General features: G+C 40.8%; 1 protein-coding gene across 1 annotated transcript in view; it reads right to left on the bottom strand.

Annotated features, from left to right (window-relative positions):
* Positions 1 to 681: 681 nt before the first annotated feature.
* Positions 682 to 25,248, bottom strand: part of NCEH1 (neutral cholesterol ester hydrolase 1) — a 49,639-nt gene continuing 25,072 nt past the window's right edge. The window contains exons 2-5 of the mRNA XM_072618461.1: positions 16,716 to 16,944; positions 13,658 to 13,727; positions 6,246 to 6,417; positions 682 to 4,158 (exon numbers count right to left, since the gene is read on the bottom strand). Coding sequence (XP_072474562.1) covers positions 3,541 to 4,158; positions 6,246 to 6,417; positions 13,658 to 13,727; positions 16,716 to 16,944 — 1,089 coding nt within the window. The 3' untranslated portion in view covers positions 682 to 3,540. The remainder of the gene's footprint in view (positions 4,159 to 6,245; positions 6,418 to 13,657; positions 13,728 to 16,715; positions 16,945 to 25,248) is intronic.

Here is a 25,248-nt window from a genome sequence, read left to right as displayed (position 1 = left end):
CAGATTTCTACAGCCCTCAATTTTTTGGTCTTCTCAAAAGACTATAAAATATTCAGTTTTGTAAAATTGAGTCAAGACTTTGGTTCAGCTCTTGAAGCTCTTTGCCATGGCATGCATTAGTGGCTATTCCCTCATTACTCTAAGTAAAAAGAATGCTTTGGTCAAACAATAAAGATGCCGAGTTCTAAATCCACCTTCAATGCTAAATTACTAAGGAACGGCTGTTGCACCAGAGAAGGGAGTTTTCCATTTCCTCCGGAACAATAAAACCATGCTATTGTACACATATAAAACAAAGCCTTGACTATTATAATAGTAAAAAGCAATAATGACTGACATTTATATGGCACTTTAAAAATTTACATATATCTTGTCAGAAATGATATTGCTGTAGCAAAAGAAGACCCACCATCCAAGATTTTAAAGGAAACTGCATTTCCCTAATGGCTCAAGATGGTTGGATATGGCTTTAGTTTCTGTCTCTTCCTACTGTAAAGCCAGGTCTGACTTTGTCAGGGAAAGGTACAAAGCAGAGTCCAAAGAAGTCATGAGTTATCTTGAGTAACCTGGAGTACCAAGAGTTAACAAAAAGTATGACCATTTTGTTCTCAGATATTATGCAAATGAAACAGTTGCTTCAGGGTTTACTGAATTTTCATTTTATAAATCACACACTACTCATTTTTGTTTTGTAATTCTTTTCTTTATTCCCTTTTCTAGGTTAGGAACTAAAAAAGAAAAAAGGCCAAAGGTCATGCAGAACCCTCGAGCAAAGTACATCAGCTGCATTAAATTCTTTACAAGTAAAAGTTAAAACATTAAAGCGAATTTATCATTAACTTTTTCCCCCAGTACTTAACTTCCTGAAGGCTTTTTCTTCACACTTCACATATACAACACTGATATTAAGAGAGAACAGACAATTTTAAAAAATAAAACACATTTTTATAAAAGAAAAAAAGAGCCCCTGGCATTGACACAATGTGCAAAACTTTAAATACCTAAATAAAACTTCTTTAAAAAGAAAAAAAAAATAGTGTCTAAAAATGACCACTGGAGAACCCTCCTCATAAAAACTCCTCCAAGTTTTCAAGCTGATCTTATAGCTTTTAGTGTGTTCATGATCACCAATAGTCATCATTCCAAGAAATTATGCGACTTTAGGCAAATTATTTTTAAAAAATATATTGTTGCTTCAGTTTCCTCATTTGTGAAATAGACCAGATGCCCTTTATGGTCCCGTCAGTTCTAATTCTATAGGTCTGTGAATTTCATTCTAGCAAGAGTTGGGGGGAAAATTAGCATAAGCCCAACTTTCCCAGCCTAGGTATTATAAAAGTCAGAAGACTGGCAATACATACATTTTTAATCATCTCTTTTTAGTGAAATAAGAGAATTTCTGTGGTAGGCCTACTGTCTGAATCTGATCACTCAGTCCCCCAGGGTAGTCTTTTTCACAATTCTAAAAGATGTGATTTTCAGAAGCTTTTAAAAAACGTGATATTGTTAAGATATTTTCTATACCTTAGCAGCAAAAATCATTTAAAATGGGTACAACCCATAGCATGACTCTAACTTTGGTCTTTGAATCACAGTTTAAAAACAAAACAAAAGAGTTTTTATAAGGGGTGACTTATTATACAGAGCCAAAGAACAACATCTGTCTGATCAATAGCTGAGTTCTTTTATAGACATGTATCTATAAGAGATACATACATGTATGTATCTTTTATTTATTGTTGTGGTTACTTTTGTTTCTAGAGAAATGCTTGTAGCCTCCAGCTCATCAAATGGGATAAAAAATGGATAATATATGACTGTATTACCCTGAACTTCTTCTATCCCACACCCTCTCTGCAGTAACCCTGACCTGTGGTAAGGAGCTAGCTGTCACAAGTGAAGGAAAGGAAGGATATCTATTCCTTATCACTATCATTTATGCTCCTCAGATGCATAAGCAGTATCTTTGTGCTCCCCTAGGTAGGTCCCCAGGTGGCTACAGGGTATGGTCCACAGTTGCAGAGGAGGAAGGCTACCATAGTAGCCTGGAAGATAGTTCCACTGGAGAGGATGGTCTGTGTGAGATGGTTCATTAAGGGTAGAAGAAACTTTTCTAGAATGCTCTCCCTTGTGCTCAGAAATGCTCCCTAGAACAGAGGAAAATACTGTAGGGTGAGGGGGTGAACAAGACAGATTATGCCCTATGTGCCCACAAGGGAAGATGCCACCATATTCTCCCATGCACCTAAGTCAGGATAAGGCAAAATCACTAAATGACAAAGATTGGAAACTTGTACAATGAGCGGATGCAGAACCTTTGGTCTGTAACTATTTAAACTCCCATATATGCATTTGTCAATACCATGGTGGCAACAATTTCTCATGGGACTTGGATCTGCTCTGGTCAATTTCTTGACATGTTGTGTGCATCAATGGTCCATGGACCTGGCCCAGAAGAGGCTGAGAAAAGAAGACAAATTGAAATGACAGGGTAACATCACCTTGGAGAATGACAAATTCATCAAAAAAAAAAAAAAAAAGTCCACCAAATCCTAATGCATCAGAACATTCCCAATAAAAAAAAAAACAAAACTGTCACATCATAAATGGATGAGTTAAGTTTCCAAACTCGATTCTAAGTGCTCTCAGGGATTTTGTTATAACTTTAGCCAGGTAGTAAATGTGCCCTCTTACCTGCTCATACGTTATCCATATATATTTCTTCTTGTAGGTCATTTATACTTGCATATTAAAAATAATCTTCAGTGGATGGGCCTTTTCCATTTATTATCTATAGAAAGTTCATTCTCAATGAATACATTTACCCCCAAATCCCTCTCCACCCCCCACCCCCACCCCATGGAGACTGCATGTACTTTAATGCCACATGAAAACAAAAACTCTTAACTATGTACAAAATCCAGTGTAAATCATACTAACGAATTAATATTTTCTCTAATAACTGCAGTTAAAAGTCAACTTTAAAGAAAGAGTATAATCCCAAAGGATTAGTGGATTATCCAAGCTGGGGAGGAAGGAAGCCTGTGTCCCCTACCAGAAAGACCATCTGTGCAAAAGAGGAACAAAGGCATCTAATGAGTAGGGACAGGATGGAAGGGTGTATTTGAGACCTTTAAGTAATCAACTGATTTATAAATAAGTTATTTGCAAAAGTGAACCAAATTTACATAAAATTCTTTAGGGGGGACTGTCAAATTTTCCTCCATAAAAGGACTTCTGGTATAAAGAGCCACTTCCATGGGGAAGATTATGCTTTCCCAGAATCCTTTGGTAGTTTAGGATCTTGGCAGTCATGTGGGTAGACCAGAAGTCTAGTTAGTCCAGTTTGGGAAAAAGATTTAAATTTTCTTTACTGACAGAGATTAGTCAATCTCACTGAAATTCATCACTTGGCCTCTTCCAGGCAAGAAGCGCCAAGCCCTGGTGGTCACCTGGGGAAGTCAGAAAGTGCTCAGCAATCCCTAGTGATTGCAGCTGGTCAAGAGGGGCTCACATGCCCTCTCTGAGATGCATCTCTCTTCACAGATTTTGCTTTAGCCACTTGATGTAGCTGTCCCTAGTCCGAACTCCCACTGAGAAATTGGTGGGCCAGGAAGTGAAAATCATGCAGCCATGGAAGGCATCCTCAAAGTGGTCGTGGGTCACGTCAACACCAGCACTCTCCAAGCGCTTGACATACATAATGCCATCATCTCGGAGGACATCATGTTCACAGGTCAAGACATAGGTCTTTGGTAGATTCTGAAGGACCTCCTGGTCAGCGATCAGTGGGGCTGAACGCGCATCCAGGAGTTGGGGGAGCTCTTGGACAATGTGAGCATTGCCCACTGTCTGCATGACAGGCTTGTAATCCTTGGTGATGGACGCAGGCAAGAGGGAAAGCCAGTTGAGCCGGGCCCTGAGAGTGGCTGCCTGCTCCACATCCATGGAGGTATGGTTGTTGACCACCATGGCCTGGACGAAATCCTGGTTCCCTCGTAAATAGTCGATCCAGTATCTGACCATGATGTGACGGGGCAGGATTGGGGAGTTCACATTCTGCTGGTAGGATGGGGTGTTGAAGTCTAGAGCTTGGAGGACTGGGTAGATCAAAGCTTGGAGCTTGATTTTACCCCTGAGGGTGTCGTCTTGGCTAAACTGTGGGGAAGGAAAGGAAAGGATGGAATGATATCTTGTCTGACGTCATTCATATACATGACACTCTGATGAGAATTTAAAATATTCTAAAAGGAAGTTCTTGCAGAAGTGGGGGACTATGGATACAGAACACTGAAGAGACTGACAGGTTCAGGTGATACATTGGCTGCTTTTGCTGAATTGCCTTTCTCCCTCTTCCTTTTCCATACTGACCCTCAGGAAGCATGAAAACAGGAAGGAGGGGCAGCAATAAAGTAGAAAACTGTTCAGTGCAGTTCAATGCACTTACAGGTCTTAGAGTTAGAGGAACCTAGTTCATGATTTATGAACTTCTTATGAAGAAGCATGATTTATGCTTCTTCAAATACTACCTAAGCATCCTTGGGTGAGATACTTAAATTTTCCTCATCTGTAAAATGGGGAGATGGAACAGGTGGCAACTGAAGTCCCTTCCAGCTCTGTAGCTATTACCTTTTTAAGTTTTCTATTAAAAGGCTTACAGGTGGTGATGTGCTTGAATTGGCTTATACTGGCTGATGAGAGTCACTTGTTAAATTTTCTGTTTAAACATTCACACCTCAGAAACTGGCAAAGGCTACAAATCAGGGTTTGATTTATTGTTTTACTGATTGTCTAGAGTTAAGAAAGTGATGGAGAAAAACTGCAGCTTAAACTGAAAAGTATGGTGTGCATATATTTTCTTCCAGGGAGCCTGTTGTTAAAGGCATCTTGCTTATAGGGTAGGAAAAAGAATAGATGGAAATGGAGAAGGTGTGAAAACAAGATACCAATAAGAATATATATTTTTAAAAGAAAGAAAAGATAAATGCTTTAGGCTGACCTGGACACTAAAACCCACTAAGTTTTAATCATATACATACTTTACTCTGTTAAAAGCAATTTGCCTTAACAAAGGAGGGGGGAAGGGAATAAGCTCTTATAATTTTATCCCATTTGACCCTCATAACAACACTATGAGGTAGGGACTGTAATTATTCCCATTTTACTGTTGAGAATAGTGAGGCAGATAGAGGTTACGTGACTTGCCCAGGGTCACATAATAAGAATCTAAGTACAGATTTCAACTCCAGTCTTCCTGATTCCAGGCCCAGCACTCTATCCAATTATTGCAAGTCTCTATAAAGCATTGTGTAACCCTCAAAGCATTATATAAGTGTATATTACTTAACTATTATTAATACTGAATAATTTATTGCTAGCATTTTTATGCCACTTTAATGTTGGCAAAGCACTTTACAAATATTATCACATTTTATCCTAATGACAACTCTGTAGTTGTAGAGTACTAGAGGGTAGTGCTGACTTTGTTGCTGTGCAGTCATGTCCAACTTTTCATGACACCATTCAGAATTCTCTTGGCAAAGATGGATATAATTTGCCATTTTCTTCTCCTACTCATTTTAAGGATGAAGAAACTGAGGCAAGCAGGGTTAAGTGACCTGTCTAGGGTCATACAGTTAATATATGTCTGAGGCCAGATTTGAACTCAGGAAGATGAGTTTTCCTGACTCCAGGCCCAGACTGCACTACTGCATCACCTCGCTGCCCACAGATAAGGAAACTGAAGCAGACAGCTAAGTGACTTGGTAGATCATACAGCCTAGCTAGTAAGAGGCTGAGGTGGGATTTGAACTCAGCCCTCTATCAGCTGTACCACACAGCTATCTCTAGTCCTCTAGGATACCCTCTGCTCATTCAGAATGTCCTTTTTTAACAAAGAAGTCATGGCAACTTAGATTTGTATCTGGGAAGGCCTTCAGAGATCAGGCAGTTTGACCTCCTCATTTTACAGATGAGGAAATTAAGGGCCATAGGATAACTTGCCTAAGGGAACATAGATAATAAGAACCTGTGGTGGGACCTGACTACAGAGCTAGTGCTCCTGGGCTTGATCCATAGGGCCTCCTAAAATAGTCTTTTAAGACTACTCTCTGTCTAGGTCATAGGGGCAGCACTTTGGACAGATCCTTACAATTCCACCCACTCCCAAGGAACCTGCTGTTGTCATGGAAGTCACAGAATTACAGAGCAAAAGAAAAAAGCAGACATTCCCTCCTGGACATTACCTGTTGACCCAGAGCTGCAGCCAAATTTCCACCAGCACTGTCTCCAGAAATGGCTATTCTTGCTGGGTCGACAGAATACTTCTCTAGAACCTGCGGCTTCAGGAAATGTTTGGTAGCCCGTTCTAGATCAAAGAGTTGCTCTGGAAAATGAACTTGTGGGACTAGCCTGTATCTGTGGAGACAAAACATCTATATATTTAGAGATCATGGTAGCTTTGCTCCTGAAAGCGACTGAGGTGCAGGGAGATAACAGAGAAGGCTCATTTTGAAATCAATTGATGGATTGGAGGTGGGAACGTTTGTAGTCCAAAAAAGAACTGCTTTGCTTTGGGGAGGGGTGGAGTGCTGATAGGCTGCCTCTCTTCTAGATAAACTCACAACTTCCTTGACCTTTTCTAGAAACGACCATAATCTTTCCCACCTAGAAACTTACATGGTCTGTGCCCATCCAACTAGGGACTCACTGACCAGTTTCCACCATTTTCCTGCTCTTACCTTCAGTGATGGGAAACCAGACAGCCTGCACAGGACCTCTACTTTCCCTATAAAACCTATAACTCTAGCTTCTGCCCAGCCTATATCATTAAGCTACTCTGCTCTGATTGCCCTGGCATTATCCTTTCCAGGACTGGTTTGAAGATACTGGCGGCTGCCCTCACAGATGTATAAATCTGCTTCTTAAGTCTTTCTTTGTGCAAGTTCAAAGCACCATAAGAAAGGCCTAAGTTTTTAAATTAGGGGTTCTTAAACTGGGATCCATAAATTTGCTTTATAAATATTCTGATAACTATTTTAATAGAATTGATCTCCTTTGCAATCCTGTATATTTTATTTTATGCATTTAAAAGCTCACTCTGAGAAGGGGGTCCATAGGTTTCACCAGCCTGCAAAAGGGGTACATGATGCAAATAATAAAAGGGTAAAGAACTTCTGGTTTAACCATTTCCTGGCCAATCTGATTCCTTTGAGAAATGTTCTCTAAATCTAGGACAATAATGAGTTATGACAGAAAGCATAGAGCCATACAACTTCCTTTTCAAAACTTTGTGATCACAGACTCAGGGAGCTGGGAGGGATGGACTTTGGAGGTCATCTAGTCCACCCCTCCCCCATTTTATAGGCAAGGAAGCTGAGATTCACAAATGGGAAGGGAGTTGCCCTCAGGGCACATAGCTAGGGAGACTTCCATTACTCATTAAGAATACATTAATACATTATTGGAATTAATTTCCAGAAACCAGTATTTATTTAGAGAATTTCTTGGTTAGGGGATTTCTTAGCCATACTGATAACTTCATGCATTCTGAAACTATCAGAGAAAATAATTGAATGACTATTGCATTTAGCCATTATTAGATCAATTGGAAGCAATTTTTTTTAAATCAGAAAGTCTAATGACCTAAAATTACCATTGTTATTTCTCATAATTTCCTCTAAATATATCATATTTTAGTCTATATTGATCTGTCTTATCCTGATTCTTAACCCAGAAAAATCAGCATTTTCACCGTCAGATCAGTTTAACAAGCTCAAGACACATTTGCCATACCGGTAGATGGGACAAGGATATCAGGATTCAATTCCATATAAGAGGCAGACTAACGTTCCAGTAGCATTTTACTTTGGAGATACTGATAGAATCTCAGAGCTGGGAAGGGTCCTACACATCATGAAATTCCACTCCCTTCACTCTGTAGACAAAGATGTTGACACCATCCCCATGAATTTAATTGACCTGAAAAAACTGCAAACTCTGGGGCAATAATGATAGGAAATCTGAGTCTTAGAACCAGAGGAATTTTTAGATAGAAGGGAAAGGTCCGCAACACTTTTATTTTACCAAAGAAAATTAGAAATGGAAACCCACAAAGGTTGACTAACTCTTCCAAGACCACACACACACACACACACACACACACACACACACACACCCTTATTCATGGTACATCAAGGCTAAAACCCTAGAGATCTTCTAAGGAATATATTCCCTCAAACAAATCAATCATTTCCACAATGATTATGTAAAATCATTATCCTCCATCCCTAGATCCAACATGCAAATCAGATATCAAGATATGGAAGCAGAACACAATTAAAGAAAACAAGTAATTATTTGCTAAAGGTAACAGAAAAAGGAAACAACATGGATGTAGCTACCTTTGATGTTTTGAAAAAAAAGTCCAAAAGGAAACCCCTCCCCTAACTGTCTTTCAAGTATCCCGAATCTCTTCTCTCTTTTAAAAGTACAATTAGGCACTCTGGGCTAAAGCAGGTGATCTAGCCCAACTCATACTTGAATAGGAATGGCTTCACCATCCCTGCCAACTGGGCATCCAGCCTTAGCTTGGAAACTGCCAGTGAGAAGGGAATGGAGGTGGGATGTGGCCACTGGTTTTGGCCATAGCCATTCCATTTGGGATTCTCTAGGAGCTAGGAAGTTTGTCCTAACATCAAGCAACAAACTGTTTCTCAGGGTGTTTTAAACTGGAACACAGAGCACTAAAAGAACACTGGACCTAGGTTCAAATTCGGTGGTCCTGTATGTATGGATAATTTCCTTAAATGTCTCTGGGCCTCAGTTTCCTCATCTGTAAAATGATCTACTTCAAAGAGTTGAAATAATATATGTAAAGAGCTTTGCAAACTTTAAAGTCAGTCAGTCAACAAATACTTTCTAAGACCTACTGTGTTCCATGGACTGTGTTAAATGTCCGGGATACAAAGGAAAATAAAAACCAACTCCTGTTCTCCAGGAGCTCACAGGGGAAAACAACATGCAAACAACTGGGGAAAGAACTTTATAAATGCTAGCTCTCCTTATCAAGAATTGCAGGTGTTTGGGACACTCTGACCCCCTTCTCCCTTTCACTGGTGACCAGTTAACCCTCATCAAAATGAGGGTTAATCATTTGAAGTGAGAGGCAAGAAGTAAAAATGGTTCATCAAAGCCACAAGGTGGCACCACTGTACATGATGTATTGGCTTCCCTCCCCCCGCTCCCCCTATCCTTTGAAAAGCATGGGGCACCTCAGTGAATTCTCAATCCTCCACCTGATATATAGCCACCTAAATAACCATCCAAGTCACCTTTAGGAAATAAATGCTTGTTGGATCATCAGAAATATTTATCAATGGATTTTTGTCTCTTACTTAAATATCCTCATTTTTTTCCTCCAGGAAAGCTAAACCCAATCCTAAGGCTAAATGTTCTGAAAATAGGTCCAGTGGTTTTAATTTGTGGGTGATAGAGGAATGAGAAGAAACAAAAGAACCCATTTTACTTCCTGAGATTCCATTAAACTCTTAATCACAGTCCAGTTTTCCTGAGAAAGGCGAGCTTCAACACAGAGCAGTTAAGAAATGTAAGAAGCTTTTGGCAGCGCTGTGAAGGGTCCACATCCTTCTCCTTCCACACCTTCTCTCAAGCTCCAAAGCTTACTAAGCGACAGGCCCATTCATTAACTTTCTGCTTAGGCGGTAGGTGGGGAGAGCCAGTGGAAGCACACACTTCAGTGAACCAAGCATCCAAAATGACTGGAGAGATAACGCAACCTCACATCTACTGAAGGCAAGAAAATGTCATGGAGACAGAGCATTCAAAGTGGTTGTTTTGTTATCTGTCCTGAGGGCAGCAAGGAGAATTCTGCCAGGCCATTCTTTAGAAATAAAGCTACAATCGGCTACAAGAAATCACATTTTTGGAGATGGAAGGTACCCAACAGGCCATTTACTCCAGCTCCCACATTTTGTGAAGGAGGCTAGTGAGGCCAAGGGAAGGGAAGGGAAATGATTTCCACAAGGTCACAAAGGCACCAAGAATCTAGAGATTAGCCAGCTTTGGGGACAGGGGATAAAGACAGGACTTATCTGGAAATCAATGAAGTGAAAAAAATACAAGTTATTGATGAAAAATGAAAATAAAGCTATCGTGACAAGAGAGAAACAATCCCGCTGTCCTAGTCAGTTGCCTGCCTTTAATTACTGGGCTTGCTTCCCTCCAAACAAGAAAAATAAATGTCTAAAACTGCTGCAAAATCCTCAGCTAGGCTTCTGTAGCCCACCAGAGTCTGCCTCCTGCTTTCCTTTACAGCTCCTCACACACTCACTGAACACTCAAACACACACTTCACACACCAGTCAAACTGACCTGCTGGCCATATGCTGGACGTGCCATTCTATTTCCTGCCTATGCCTTTGCCCAACAGCCGGCATAATCATTATAATAGCTGGCATTTATGTAGCATTCTGACATACAGAAACCCTCGTGGCTTCCTTCATGTCTAAGTAGAGATATGTGTATGTGTGTATTTCTTTAAGATTTGTAAAACAAATGGGGAGGGGGAAGAGCAGGAGGTGCCATTATTCCCATTTTTACAGATGAGGAAACTGAAGCAAACAGAGTTAAGTGACTTGCTTAGGGAGACTTAGCTACTGTGAGACTGGATTTGAACTCAGCCCTTCCTGACTCCAGGCCTAGAGCTCTAATCACTTTGCCATCTAGCTGATCCACTTCTAATATGTATCTTCTCACCTCTGATTTACAAAAACCCTAGTAGCTTTCTTCAAGCACACCTCAAGAACCACCTCTCCCATAAGACTTATCCTGACTCCCCCTTCAGTCAATACCATCTGACCCCTGAAGTTACTTTGCCTAGCTTGGACTGTACTTTGTCCTTAATTATTTATAGTACACTTGGATCTCTTCAGTTGAATGGAAACTCCTTGAGGGTAGGGCTTATATTTTTCTTCTTTCTATATGAAGAACCTGGCACAGCAGGGCTGGCCCTATGATTTCTTTGGTATAGATACCCTCTCCACAATTCATCCAGCTTATAGTTGCCCAAAATAGAGGTTTTCAACATCTGTTCTGGAGACCACAGAGGGCTCCCAGATCCTTTCAGGGAGTTCCTAAGGTCAAAACTGCTTTAATAATAATAATAGTAAGATACTGTAATTTCTAATGTGGCAAATATCAATAGATCGCATATAATCCACATAAACATGTGGGCATGGAGTCTTCAGTCATTTTTTAGAGAATAAAAGGGGTCATGAAATCAAAAAGTTTGAGAACCACTGGTCTAGAGCACCAAAATGAACTTGTCCAAGGTAACAGTCAATTTGTGTCCTAGGTGGGGTCTTCCCAACTCCAAGACTAGGGTACTTCTCCTCTTGGAAAAATTAGGTACTTGACGAATGCTTGGTTAATTGAATTGTATTCAAAACCAAACTTTAGACTTAGCTAGTGAAACACATTTGTGTGTTCATGAACGGTAATCTCTGATTCAAATTATTTTAGGGCTGTGTCCGATAATTCTCAAAACTATTCACTTATTGCAGATTGAAGCATACTTATTTATCTATTTTGTTTTTCTTGGGGTTTTCTATCTGTGTTTTCCTTGTGATATTGTGATATGACTAACATGGAAATACATTTTGCATGACTGCACATGTATAACGTACATCCAGTTACTTGCCTTTTCAGTGAGGGGAGAAGGAAGGAAGGGAGGGAGAGGATTTGGAACTCAAGAATTTTTAAAAACAAATGTCAAAAATTGTTTATACATGTAATTAGGGAAAAATTAAAATATATTTTTAAAACTATCAATACATTTTTTCAATAGATGCTATGCAGCAGTTTTAGGTGAAGGAACAGCAAAAAGAAAAATTGCTTTAAAAAAAAAACAGAAGAGAGAAATGTGCACAAATTGTGTGCGTAAAAAATCCGGCCCAACCTGTTGGTGAATAAGAGATAGAAAATGTGGCTTAACAGAGAGAGGGTGGGCAATTACAGACAGGTGGCATCAAATTAGGCTACAAACGAGAGAACAAAAAGCTTGAGAAAGAGATAAAGGCTCCTGGGATAAGAAAAAGAAAAATACCGCAGTAGAAGGAGATAATCTGCCACATCAAAGAGCTGGGATTTTTTAGACTATGAGTCATCCCCAAGTTGACCAGAATCTGACTGCCTCTCTCTTTTCTTAAAAAGAAAAAATTGCTTTAAAAAATTGTTACAAAGAGCCCCAGTGAAAAGAAAATACAAACAAATGAGTAAGTTTTCTTCAAAGTTATTTTATCTATAACCTTGTGCAAAAATAATCAGAGGATGAATTGTGAAATAGAACTATGGAGGTATAAGGCCTTCCTAGCCCTTCTAGCTTGGGCCCTCCCTAGCCATACTCCTGAGAATTTGCAAAGGAATCAGCCTAGCATGCAATGAATTTTGCAGCTGGAAATGCAAAGTGTCTGCCATTTCAGGATCCTTCCCCCAAATCCCCACGTCAGTCATTTTCCACTGGAACACTCCAATTCTTGAAGGAGGGGACCTCTAGTGGCTCCCACTTGCCTTAAGACCAATTGATCTTAAATTGAGGTCTCTTTTGCAAACTGCATTTTAATATAACTGATTTCCTTAGTAATTCCATATATTTTATTTTATGTTCTTAAAGTCATCATTCTAAGGAATCTAGGGATTTCCTCAGACTACCATCACTTAGCACAAAGCCTAGCATTAGACCCTTAATAAATGTTGACTGATTGATTGATTAAAGGGACTCCAAAGAGGCTAAAAATCCCTGGACTAGGTTAAAATACAGTATGTTATTTGGCATTTAAAGTCCTTCAGAATATGCCTCTGGATTCTTCTTCTGCTTGTCTTTTTAACTTTATTTAAAATGTCCTCACATGTAAAATAAGCTGGCTCAAGTAGACAACCTCTAAACTCCCTTCCTGCTCTAACTCTAGGACAAAGAGAGAAATTTGAAATTGTGTGAGAAGCAACATGTTGCTCCTACTGTGTGACCTTGGGGAAACCTTGACTTCTCTTTGGGTCCTTTTTTATGACAAAAACTATTAATAGAATTGTTAATAGAATGGCAGAAAATTGTTAATACCAAATGTAATATGGACTGCCACTCCCTTAAATGATCCTTGTAAGGTCAGAATTTCAGTGATCTTACACTTCTGCTTTTAGGATATTTACTCTTGATTAGGTTGAGCTGAAAGTCCCCTCATCTCCCAAAAGATTTTACCATGTAAAAGAATCTAACTGAAGCTGGATCTCGGCTTCTAAGAATCCATTAGGATTCATGGAACAAAGAACAAAACAGCCAGAATGCAGCGGATTGACTTGCCCAGATTGCCAAGGGCCATTGGGGTCTTGTGACCAGGCCTTGCTACCTAGGTCCTGGAGTTGGGAGATCCATTTGTGTTCTGTACTGCTGGGACCTCCCTCAGGGTGCTAGTTTTGCAACCATGTTATCTCAACTAAAGACGATCCATTTCTCAACTCATAGCTTTGATTTGTTTCAAGACTTGACACTCATGCCCCTTGATAGGGGGCAGGGTTGAACTGAGTGATCTCTAAGAATCCTCCAGCTCTAAAATGCCCCATTTATCCCATGAGAAATACTTACTCAATTGAGATAATGACAGCGTTCAGTTCCTCTGCCATTGTTGCACAGAGATCATCGTAATACCTAATTCCTGGAAGAGAGAATGATCGGTGTGAGATCTATCATCTTTTAAGTCATCAGTTGCTCTTAAATCATATTAAGCACAGGTGCTTCATGTCTGGCCTTGGGCTTTTACCGCCTCAACATAATCTCACCAAAGGCAGGCTTCTCAGGTTAAAAATCAAATGCCAAGATTAAATCTTTGCACAGCGCTTGGAACACAGTAAGGGCTTAATAAATATTTGTGGACTGACTGCTGGTTGACCTAAATGTCTGAAATGAAAGAAATTATCCCAGGCAAGATGTCCAATCCAGTGGTTAGCTCTTTTTTTCAGTAGAAATAGAATTCTGTAGGAGGAAGTCAGGTATATCTTTTGGGAGGCTGGGAAGGAGAAGAAACAGCTCAACTGGCTGCAGACCTGCACTCGGCCCCCCCCCCCCCCCCCCCCCCCGCCGCTTCACTGTACCCCTCTCCCCCCCTCCCCCCACTCCTAACTCTGTCCCTCACACTTTTGGCCTTGGTCAGAGCCAAGTAGTTTGTTTTGGTTTGGGTTGGGTTTTTGATACACAGTCTGCCTTTGTGTTCTACCTCCCACGCAGCCAGACCTTCCGGCTAGCTGCCTTCATACCGGCCATCCGCCATGCCTGGAATGCATCTTCATCTTCATCACTCCTATTTATATAACACTCACCATGTGATAGGGCTAGGCACTCACTATGTTAAGATGCAGCTTGAACACCACCTTTTGCACAAAGCCTTGCCTGATCCCTCCCCTTCCTCGATACTTTATAGTGAACATTGATTTACTTTTTTCTAAGGTAATCAAAGTTAAGTGACTTGCCCAGGGTCACATAACTAAGTGTCTGAGCTCACATTTGAACTCAGATCCTCCTGACTCCAGACTCTATCTACTGTGCCACCTGACTGCCCCCAGGGTCAAAAAGCCAACATGTGTCAGAAGTGGGGTTGAACCCAGGACTTTATGACTCCAAGGCCAGCTCTCTGTAACACAATACTGTATGAATACTAGATGCTTAATGAATGAGTGTTGAATTAAATGAACCACTTTATAACCTTTAACACGAGGGCAAAACAGCTGTTAATTTTCAAAACTTCATTTGTGTTTCAAGATTGAGACACAAGAATCCTTCTGAGGTAGATAGGACAGATATCTATCTGCATTTTACAGATGAGGAAATTGAGGTACAGAGAGATAAAGGGACTTGTCCAAGGTCAGAGTAATAGCGTTCGAAGAGGATTTAACTAGCACTCCATCTAGGACCTGGACCTGCCTCAAAGGCCTATGACTTTTCTATTCTCTATGTTCTCCTCTAGGCAGAGCTGACAGCCAGCCTCCAAGCTGAAAATGCCTCGGTTCAGATCTTGGCTCTGACACATTCTAGTAGGTAAGTCCCTTAACTAACCTCTCCAGGCAATTCTGTAATCCTCCACGTTGCAACAAAGATGTCAACTTGGGTTGGTAAAGGGGTTTTCCTCACTTGAGAGTACCCTCTATCAATGAAATTCCAGGTCTAGACCCTATCCCTATCCCCTTCTATAAGCAAAGGGAGCCTTGCAAGATTTTAAGAAAGGGAATGAGGTGGTCAGATCTGAACATTAGGGAGATCATGAGGACGGCAATGATGACACCCAAGAGACCATGGCCTTGTGAGTTTCTGTGGTTTTATGACTTTAGTGTCCCACTCCTACCCCAGTCACTCCTCTTCTTTTTTCTTTTGGATATGGGGAAAGACATAAGAATCCAGCTGGAAAAGAACACAGAATCAATGGGCAGTTTCACCTCTGTTTTTAAGGATTGATGCCTTTGGCCAGAAGAGAGAGGAAACTAAGGAGTAGGACACACATCCTGATTTTACAAAAGAAGAAACTGAGATTCAGGGAGATGAAGTCATTCACAGCAGAGTGTGAGACCTGAAATCATAGGACCTGGGTTTGAATCCCACCCCTGAAGGCCCCGTTCCAGCTCTACAATGAGGTTTAGATCACTCCCCTGCCAAAGTACTATGAGCCCCTTGAGAGCAGGGACCCTCTCTGTGTACCTCCAAAGCCCTTAACACAACTGTTCTGCCCTAAACAGGCATTTGGACAATGTTCATGGAGTCATACTGAATGAAAGATGATGCAAAGCCCAGGTTGGACTGGGATGATCCCAGGTTTTTGCTATTTAATGGATAGGTAAGTTTTGTATAACCAATAAGGAGGTGCTGAAAATTAGTTTGCCAATACCCAATGACCATTTTAACGTGCTTACAGTAATTCACACAAGATAATGTGGATGTCAGAATGCAATCTATAGCTTAGCTTGGAGCTTAGAGTAGGTGGAAACTCAGGGACAAAAGAAGCTTCCATAAGGTCCTTGGAGCAGATGGAGTCCCACAAGGCACTCCAGGAAAGCTTGTCCTCAAGGCCCTTCTCCACCGCCATAGCTACTGGGCTGAGTCTGGGGCTACAGGTCACAGATTTTGAGTTGGAAGGAATCTAAGAAGCTATCCAGTCCAACCCCAAAAGGAAGGGTGGAAAGGCATGAATCATAGACTGTGAACTAGAAGGGATCTTAGAATCCAATCCCCTCATTTTATAGATAAGAAAACTGAAACTCAGAGAAGCTGGGTGACTTACCAAAGATCACATAGATTAATCAGTGGCAGGGCCAAGATTTAAATCCCACCAAGTCCAAGTCTAGAAGTATTTCCCCTGTACCATGATATCCTCAAGGTTTAGGGTAGGTTTTATTTTGGAGGGGAGGCCTTTGGAGGGAGGTATGGGGGTAAATGTGGTTGTTAGATGTTTTGTTTATTATAACTGGTTTTATTTGGAGAAAATGTTTTTGAGATACTATCAACAGATTCACAATTATTTTGCTCAAGGCATGAAAAGTACTTTGACACAGCCTATAGACTCAACTTTAAAAAAACAAAACCCAAAGCACATGAACTAACAAAGCACCACCCTTGGACAAACTCCATCCAAAACGATCAGAGATTCTTCAAAACATACTTGCACTTGCTAGGGCCCATCCTCCTCCATGGATGTAAATAATACCACTCTTCAATGGTTCTTTGGCCTTTGGGAAACCTTCAAAAACTCTGACTTCAACACCATCAAAATCAGTATCAGTGATCCGAACATTGGGAGATGACCATGCGCTTTTCCTGCCGAAAGAAACGATGATGAAATTCAGGGCGATGAGATGATGGCTGAGGCCCACATACTGGATCAGATGACTCTGAAAAGCAAGGCAGAAGATAAGTAAGGAGAAGGGCTGACATCCACTTCATCAGAAGCTCACCAGCCTTCAGTAAGGTGCTTACTGAATCCTCATTTACTGAGCCATTGCCATTAGGAAAACAGGGCTGGGCCTGACATAGAGGAAGGAATGACAATCGGGAAAGCAACCAGCATTTACACAGTGCTTTGAGGTTTGCAAAGCACTTTACCTATGTCATTCAGAATAACCCTCTGAAGTAAGTGCTATTATTGTCCCCATTTTACAGATGGGGATACGGTGGCTGAGGATAGTTAAATGACTTGCCCATGGTCACTCAACTAAAGAAGTGTATGAGGCAGGATTTGAACTTAGTTCTTCTTGACTCTAAATGTAAAACATTCTATCCACTGCCTTTAGGTGGATAGTGTCTATAAGGTATATGCAAGACACACTCTCTCTCACACACACACACACACACACACACACACACACACACTCACACGTACACAATAGCTGACGCTCACACTCCAAAATCAAAAGGCGTGGATAATAATAGCTTCCATTTCGGCGGTGTGTTTTCATATGGTATCTCCTCTGAGGCTCACAACAATCCTGTGGGATAGGAGTTATTATTATCTTTCTTTTATAAGGTTCAGAGAACGCACATAGTGAGTATCTGAGGCTGGATTCAAACACAGGTCTTCCTGACTCCAAAGTTGTGGGTCATTCCACGCTGTCCAAGATGACACATAGCCACCACCAAAGCCCCAAAGGTAGGCAAAAATATAGATATTTATATAGATTTTTTTACATTGTTTGTTAAGATTACATTGTAATATCAATCACTACCTAATTATGTTATGTCAAACTTTTGTCTTTCACAAGAATGCAATTCTTGTAAACAAAAACTTAATAAATAGGCGTTATTCAGTTGCCTGCTGTGCTGGGTATTGTGCTGAGTACTTAGAATACAAATATTTTTTAAAATGACAAATCTTTGCCCTTACAGAGTTTGAAGTTGAATGAGGAGGGGAGAGTTGGGGAGAGAGGGAACTGGAGGCATGCACAAATCTGTAGGATACAATCAGTCAGTTGGTCCATAAGCATTTTCTAAGCACCTACTACTCTGTGCCAGGCATGATGATAAGCAATGGAGATACAAAGAAAGGCAAAAGACAGTCCTTGCCCTCAAGGAACTTTGTCTCATGGGGGAGGCAACAAGCAAACATGGACAAACAAGCTTTATACAGCATAAATAAGGATTAATTAATAAAGGCACTGAAATGAAGAAGGATCTTTCCAGTGGAAAGAGGGATACAAGGTGGAATGACAGTGACCAAGAAGAACCAGATGCCAAAGAATCAGGTATGGAAAGGTCACTTCCACTTTGGGAGGCCAGAGAGGGCTTCTGGCCAGAAGTGACATTGAAGGAAGGGATCGACTTCAGAGAGAGATGAGGGAGGAGTCTGTCATTGGGGGGGTTAATCTAAGCAAAGTTGTCCAGACAAGAAGGAAGGATGAAGAATAATTCAGCTTGGCCAGGATGGGAGACTGGAATAATGGAAAGAGAAGAGGACTGATTTTTGTGACTTTTGTTGACTATGATTCTGTTGACAAAATTGTTGTTCAGAAACGGCATATGACTGCACTAATGGGCATAATTGTGAAGTGAAGAAGGTCCTTTCAAAGCAAGAGATATGGTCTACTGACTCCCAAAGGGGTTGTGGATCAGTTTCACATATGGCTTGTAAAAGAAGCTTTGGAGAAAATTTTGGCTGTAGTGGAAACTCTGGGGGAAGAGGTGGTTATTATGGTGTAAGGAGAGGCAGTTATGGAGGTGGAGATGGTGGACTTAATGAAATGAATGGAGAAGGCGGTAACCATGGAGATGTTGCTGGTTCCAAGAGTAGAGAGGGTTATGGTGGTGTTAGACAAGGATGTCGAACCAAGGAGGTAGATAAGGGTGGTGGTGGTGGATGCCATGGTTACAGTGAAGGAAGATATTTGGTAACTATGGTAACACTGGGAACTAGTGATTCAGAGATCCTAGTGGGCAGCAGCAACCAAATTATGGACTCATGAGAGGAGCTGGTTTGAGGAGAAGGATCTCAGACAGTCCCCATCATTGTGGTTATGGATCTGGTGGTGAAAGCAGTGACTATGGGAAGCATAAGTTTCTAAACACTCATCACTCTTCTTTCATAACATGACTGATGTGGAGATACATTTAACATGATTGTGCTTATATAACCTATATCAGATTACTTTCTGTCTTGGGAAGGGGAGAGAGGAAAGAGGGAGGGAGAAAAATGTGAAGCTCAAAATTTTACAAAAATGAAAGTTGAAAGCTATTACATGTAATTGGAAAAAAATATTATTACGGGGAAAAAACTCATCATAAAAGGGCCACATTCTTTGAAGAAGAGAGGGTAAGGAGTCATGAGGAAAGTTACTGAATACTTTGAGACGGTCAACCCAAGGCATTAGAGGAACTAGAAAAATCAACCACAAAAGGAACAAGAATCTCTGGTCAGAAAAGTTATTGCTCAACCTCAATAACTCTGCTTAAACAAGCAAAAGCTTAAAGCGTTAAACTTCAGTTTAATTAGGAAATCCTTCTCATTCATGGCTATCAGAGTGAATGTTTGCAAAAAAGGCAACGAAGTTGTGTCTCCGAGATGGGAGCTCTTGAGGTCACTGAATGAACCACTGTAGCTTTATCTGTTCTCTTTTCAACAGTTCGTACCTAGAGTTCTGTACACCAAGGCAGTGGTCCAACAGTAAACAATAGTCAGGAATTTTTACTTTTTAATATTTATGCAGTTCAGATTTCCTACATTCTAGTAGAGAAACTTTAACAAAATGTGGTTGTAAAGGTCTGTCCATGAGTGGCTCATATTCCAGGAGGCAGTGAGACAGAATAGGTACAGACCCATCTCTGATATACATTGGCTGTGAGACCCTGGGGAAGGGTCCCAGACAACTCTCTAAGGAGGGAAGCAGCTGATCTTTAATGGAAGGCGTTCCGCACCAAGTCTAGTTGAAAAAAATTTCTAAGTTGAAAATTAGAACTAAAAAAGGCATGTCAGAGCTACTTTGGATTATATACCCGCAGGACAAGCACTGAGATAACAGGGTGTCTATGGAATATATACATGCATGTGATGTAAATGCCCTGGATTTGGAGCCAACGAGGCCTTGGATTGAATCTTACCTCCTACACTAGTTGTGCAACCCTTGTTGTCTCTTCAGTTCCCCATGTTTTTAAATGAGAGCGTTGAACTTGTTGATGCCTCAGGCCCCTTTCCCACTTTAAACCCTTTGGCTTCCTCCCCACCCCCCATATCCTCTATAAAAGGAGAAAGGACTGTGTAGTTTGTTTGTATGGGCATCCCTACAACTCAGCACCATGTCTGGCATATATACAGATAAAGCATTTATTAAAGCCTATCTATCATTATATTTTCAGTCAATGGAGACCAAATTTAACACTCTAAGGATGCTCACTTAATTATTGACTAAAACTGCTGATGGGAGGTTGGTGATTTCCAAGACTGGTTTTGCTAACAGTACCCTAGGGTATCTCTAGTGTGCCAAGGGTGGACCAAAATCCATGGAAGTGAAGCCTCTAGTTCCCTTTATGAAGTGACTGGCTTGATGATTTTTAAAAAATGCAATGCCTGGCACATTTAGGGAAGGAAGGATATTTCTTTTTTTAAAAAATCAAAGGATAATGAATTGAAACTTCACAAAGTCTTCTCATCACTGGTCTAAAATGTCACTGCAGGAAGAACCGTGTCTATTAATGCTTCTCAGTTTAAAAAAAAAGTTCATGAGAAAAGCTCTAGCAATTGGGAGTTGGGGGAGGGAGAAGAGAAAGAGGAAAGGAAAGGTATACATAATCAAGAGAAGATCTACAAAGAGGAACTTACTCCCCTCTCTTCTCTCTGGGTCTCATGTTGAGAGGAGGTAGCTCGTTCCACTTCTAAAAGGGGGAATGTCAAACAGAAAAAAAAACTATGACCAAATAAACCAGGGGAACTCAGGCAGGCATCTTAGACTTCCCAGGGGTAGGGGAAGTAAAGAGATCAAAGAGGCAGTCTGTTCCGTGTATTCATACAATCCTCTTCCTACTCATCCAGGCTCCATCCCTGCAAGAATTAGATCTGATGGGGGAAGGGGGTGTGATTGACAGATGAGAGGAGTTTGTAGGGGTGAAATGAAAGAGAGTTGCCAAAACAAGCTAAAGATTCCCAAAGCCAGGACGAAACTGCCATCTCTCAGGGCAAGATGACCCTGTGGCAGTAAACACTTGAATGAATTCATACTTAAGAGATGCTAAAGATGTGCCTTCAAATTCTGCCTTTATTCATTCATTCATTCATTCATTCATTCATTCATTCATTCATTTACTGGGTATTGATGGAATACAGAGAGAGCTCTGCACTGGGGAAGACAAAGCTTAGATAGGGCATATGTCCTCGTAATTCCCAGATCTGGTTTTGGAATCAGTCTCCCTAGGGGCTCTCCAGTGAACTAAGAGCTTTCCAAAATCCTCAAGAGAAAAATCCCTTTATGAAGCAACTGGCTTGGTGATTTTTTTTTTCAATGCAACTTCCAACAATTACAGAGGAAAAGTTCATGTCCTCAATGGGTATAGTATAATAGGGAGATCAGACACCAATAGAGCTATAAGCAGTATGAATACAGTGCCTGGACAAGTGATCCAACATCTTGTTGCTCATAGATTCGCATGTGTATATGTGTATTTCAAAACTGAAATAAAGATTCCAGGGAAAGTGCAGGTCTGCATTGGTAGAGGGTATTTTCTCACCTGGGAGTTCTTGATACTAATGGAATCACAGGTTCAGATTCTATAGTCCTGCACATGAGAGAGGTACAGAATTACAAAATCATAGAATTTCAGAATTGGAAGGGACCTTGGAAGGTCAAGCCCTAAAGTGAGGTCCAGGTAAGGTAAATGACCAGGGTCACAGAGGCTATACATGATAGAGGCAGGGCCCCTAGACTCCAAATGCCATGCTTTTTTTCAAGATACCACGACTCAATGACTGTAAAGCTGATAGCCATTACTAAAACACTGATTCAATAAAATCTGAATTAGCCTCTAGCTGGCAGAATTTCAGGTGGTATAACACAGGTCTTTTCAAGAAAAAGAATTCCGAGAGCCCTCAGTTCAAGCATTACAATTTAGAGCTTTTTTTTTCCCTCAGAAGTGTCTTGTCCATTTACTGAAATCAAGGTCATTACCTGTTTGTGCTTCTCACTGAAACCCCCAGAGGGTGGAGAGTTTTCCTGGCCTGAGATGAGTATAGTTCCAGGACCCCAGGATCTGCCCTGCTGACTCTTCCCTATCTCCCCAGGCATGGCCCCAACCCCAATCATAGCTCATTATTCTGCTGTCCACAGTGAAGAGATCTTGGTCACAGGTCTTTACCTCACCAGACTCCCTACTCTCCAGGAAGAAGTCCCCAAACCTGGGAAAGACATAAGTAACCCAGAGGCCTAGGAAGATCCCATCTGAGCAGGAAGTTTGTCAAGGAGGAGTGAGACATCCAGCAGACACCCTCCCCCCCGTCTCAAGCTGCAAGTAGAGTCCATCTTTACAATATTTCTCATGGTCCTCTGATATACGCACATATACATAGCTATACATGTATACAAATACACACATTTGTATATGCTTATAGACATGCATTTGCATGCATACATATAGATTCACACATGTATGTATGTATGTATGTAAGAAAACACTAGGTAGCAGCACAGCTTGTTCTCAAATAAAAGTAGCATTTTCCTTGCTAAAAATAATGGAGACAAACCTTTTTTAATGCAAATTACTTTATAAATTATGGTATATAAAAGGGATTTTTAGTTTCATGTATAATCTTCTCTTGTCTCATTCTGTTCTACCAGGTAGATGAAAATACTCATTTTATTTGGTGTTAAATTTAGAATTTTTTAAAATAGAAAAAAAATTAAGATGAAGCTAATGATTTTTTTTTTTAATGCCATTATGCCACCTTGGTTTGACAGTGGTCATTCACAGAGTTGCTTTAAGCTCAGACAGCCAGGTACACTCTCCACATCCCCAAGTCAAGCCTACCAGAGCCTGGACCCGGGCCCTGATTCAGTGGACTGTCCATTGTTAACATTATCCCTCTGATGCTAACTTGTCCTAATACTAGTCTCCTGCTTTGCAGAACCCTTTAATGTCAGACAATAATAGATCACACGCAAGACTTACAGCAAAAACAAAAGCCTTGGTTATCTGGTCACTTCCCAGTAAAAATCCTCCAAGTGAGGCCAAGACTATGCACCAGGGATCCTTCACCTTCAGGTGAGGAAGGGTGATCATTTTTTCTTTCCCTGCCTACTAGAGAGCAAACTCAGGGAAAGGATTACAGAAGCAGCAAACTTGTGGGAGTTTTACAAGGTAGGAATTACAGGACTGTTGATTTATGGCTGGACAAAACCTAAGAAGTCATGGTGGCCAAAACCTTCCTTTCACAGAGAAAAAATAGTCCCAGGGAGGGGAAGTAATTTGCCCAAAACCAGCCAGGGAGCAATCCATAGAACAAACATTTGAACTCTAATCCACCTTTCCAAGCTTGTGGCACTCCCCTCTACAAACACTGGTCCAGCCAAACTGGCTTTTTTTTTTTTTGGCTGTCTTTCATACAAAGCACTCCATCACTCATATTTTCAAAAAATTAATTGATTGATATTGTGTAGTCATCTTGCATATTATTCTTGGCTCTGCTTACTTACTCTTTGTCAGTTTGTGTAAATCATTCCAAGATTTTCTGTATTTATCCTATTAATGATTGCTTCTTAAAGCACAGTGACATTTCATTTCATCCACATGCCACAATTTATTCACCAATTAGTGGGCACCAGTTCTGCCTGGAATGTACTCGCCTCCTTACCTCCATCTCTCAGAAGGCTCAGTTTTCCTGATTTCCCCATCTACAAATGCCTTCCCTCCAAAATCATCTTGTATCCATTCAGTATATGCCTACATAGGGACACATCTCTCTGACCTTTATTAGCCAAGGGGAAGACAGAATCCATTAGTCTAACCTCAGAGTTGGACAGGACCCTAGAATTCACTTGGTCCAATCCTGCAGGAATGCCCTTGATGTGATACCCAACAAATGTTTATCCAGTCTTTGCTTAAAAACTTCCCATCAGGAAGAGCTTACTATATCCCAGTGTGGCACATTCCCCTTGGGAATGTTTCTTCCTGCCTTTCCAGCCTTTTTTATATCTTACTACCATCAATATAGAGTGATTGTGGCCTCTTTGCTGTTCCTTGTACAAAACCCTCCATTCTCTTGACTCCCAACATTCCCCATGCCTGAGAATCTCTCCCTTCTCACCATTACCTCCCTGAACTCCTTCAGTTCTCCACTAAAATTCCACCTTCTGCAAAAAAGCTTTTCCTGGCCCCCCTTAATGCTAGTGTCTTCCCTCTGTTGATCATCTCTAACTTATCCTGTATATATTGGGTTTATATATGGTTATTTGCATGCTGTCTCCTTCCTTGAGAGTTCCTTGAGGGCAGGGACTCTTTTTGGTATTTTTTAGATCTTAGGCCTGGCACACAACAGGTCTTTAATAATGCTTGTTGATTCAACTTGACTGTCATCAAGCCAAAATGTGTCCCTTATGCAAATCCTGACCATTTCGCATAACTCTGCCCTCAGTTGCCAAGTTTAACATAGCTCATTCTCCATTTACATCCAGTTTAAAGAGTTTAGGTTTGTAATCTATAGGTTTGTGCCTCTATACTCTACATACCTAGTGAAGAGTCTAAAAGAACTATATATGGTACTTGCGTGCATTCCCAAGGGAGGACCAAAGCTACCTTTGAGCAGAGGTGATGACTTCAAAGGTCCCTTCCAGCTTGAAATCCCAACATTCTGTGATCCTATATCAGGGTCATCAGCTGACTTAGAGTTGGGAGGGATCTTAGAGTCAATTAAGCCCAACTGCATCATTTTACAAATGAGGGAACGAAGGTTCAGAGAAATGAAGTGACTGGCCCATTGTCACGCAGCTAGTAAATATCTGGGCTGACTGACAGGGTCCCCCTGAATTCTAGTCAATGTTTTAGTGAATTTAGTTTGATGAATTCTAGTCAAAAGTGTATAAGTACTAAACTCAAGAAGCAAAACCCCAGCTTCAGCAAGCAGAAAGGGAGGATGTTTTTATCTTTTCTCCTGCCCTTCATCTGACTTCTGAAATGCATTATGCAAGACTTTTGAATCAGGAGTTAATCTTTCATGGTTGAAGGCC

The sequence above is a fragment of the Notamacropus eugenii genome, chromosome 6 (genome assembly GCF_028372415.1).
Source record: "Notamacropus eugenii isolate mMacEug1 chromosome 6, mMacEug1.pri_v2, whole genome shotgun sequence".
NCBI classification, from domain to species: Eukaryota; Metazoa; Chordata; class Mammalia; order Diprotodontia; family Macropodidae; genus Notamacropus; species Notamacropus eugenii.
Note: the sequence above shows the minus strand (reverse complement) of the source record. Positions and strands in the feature narration are given on the sequence as shown.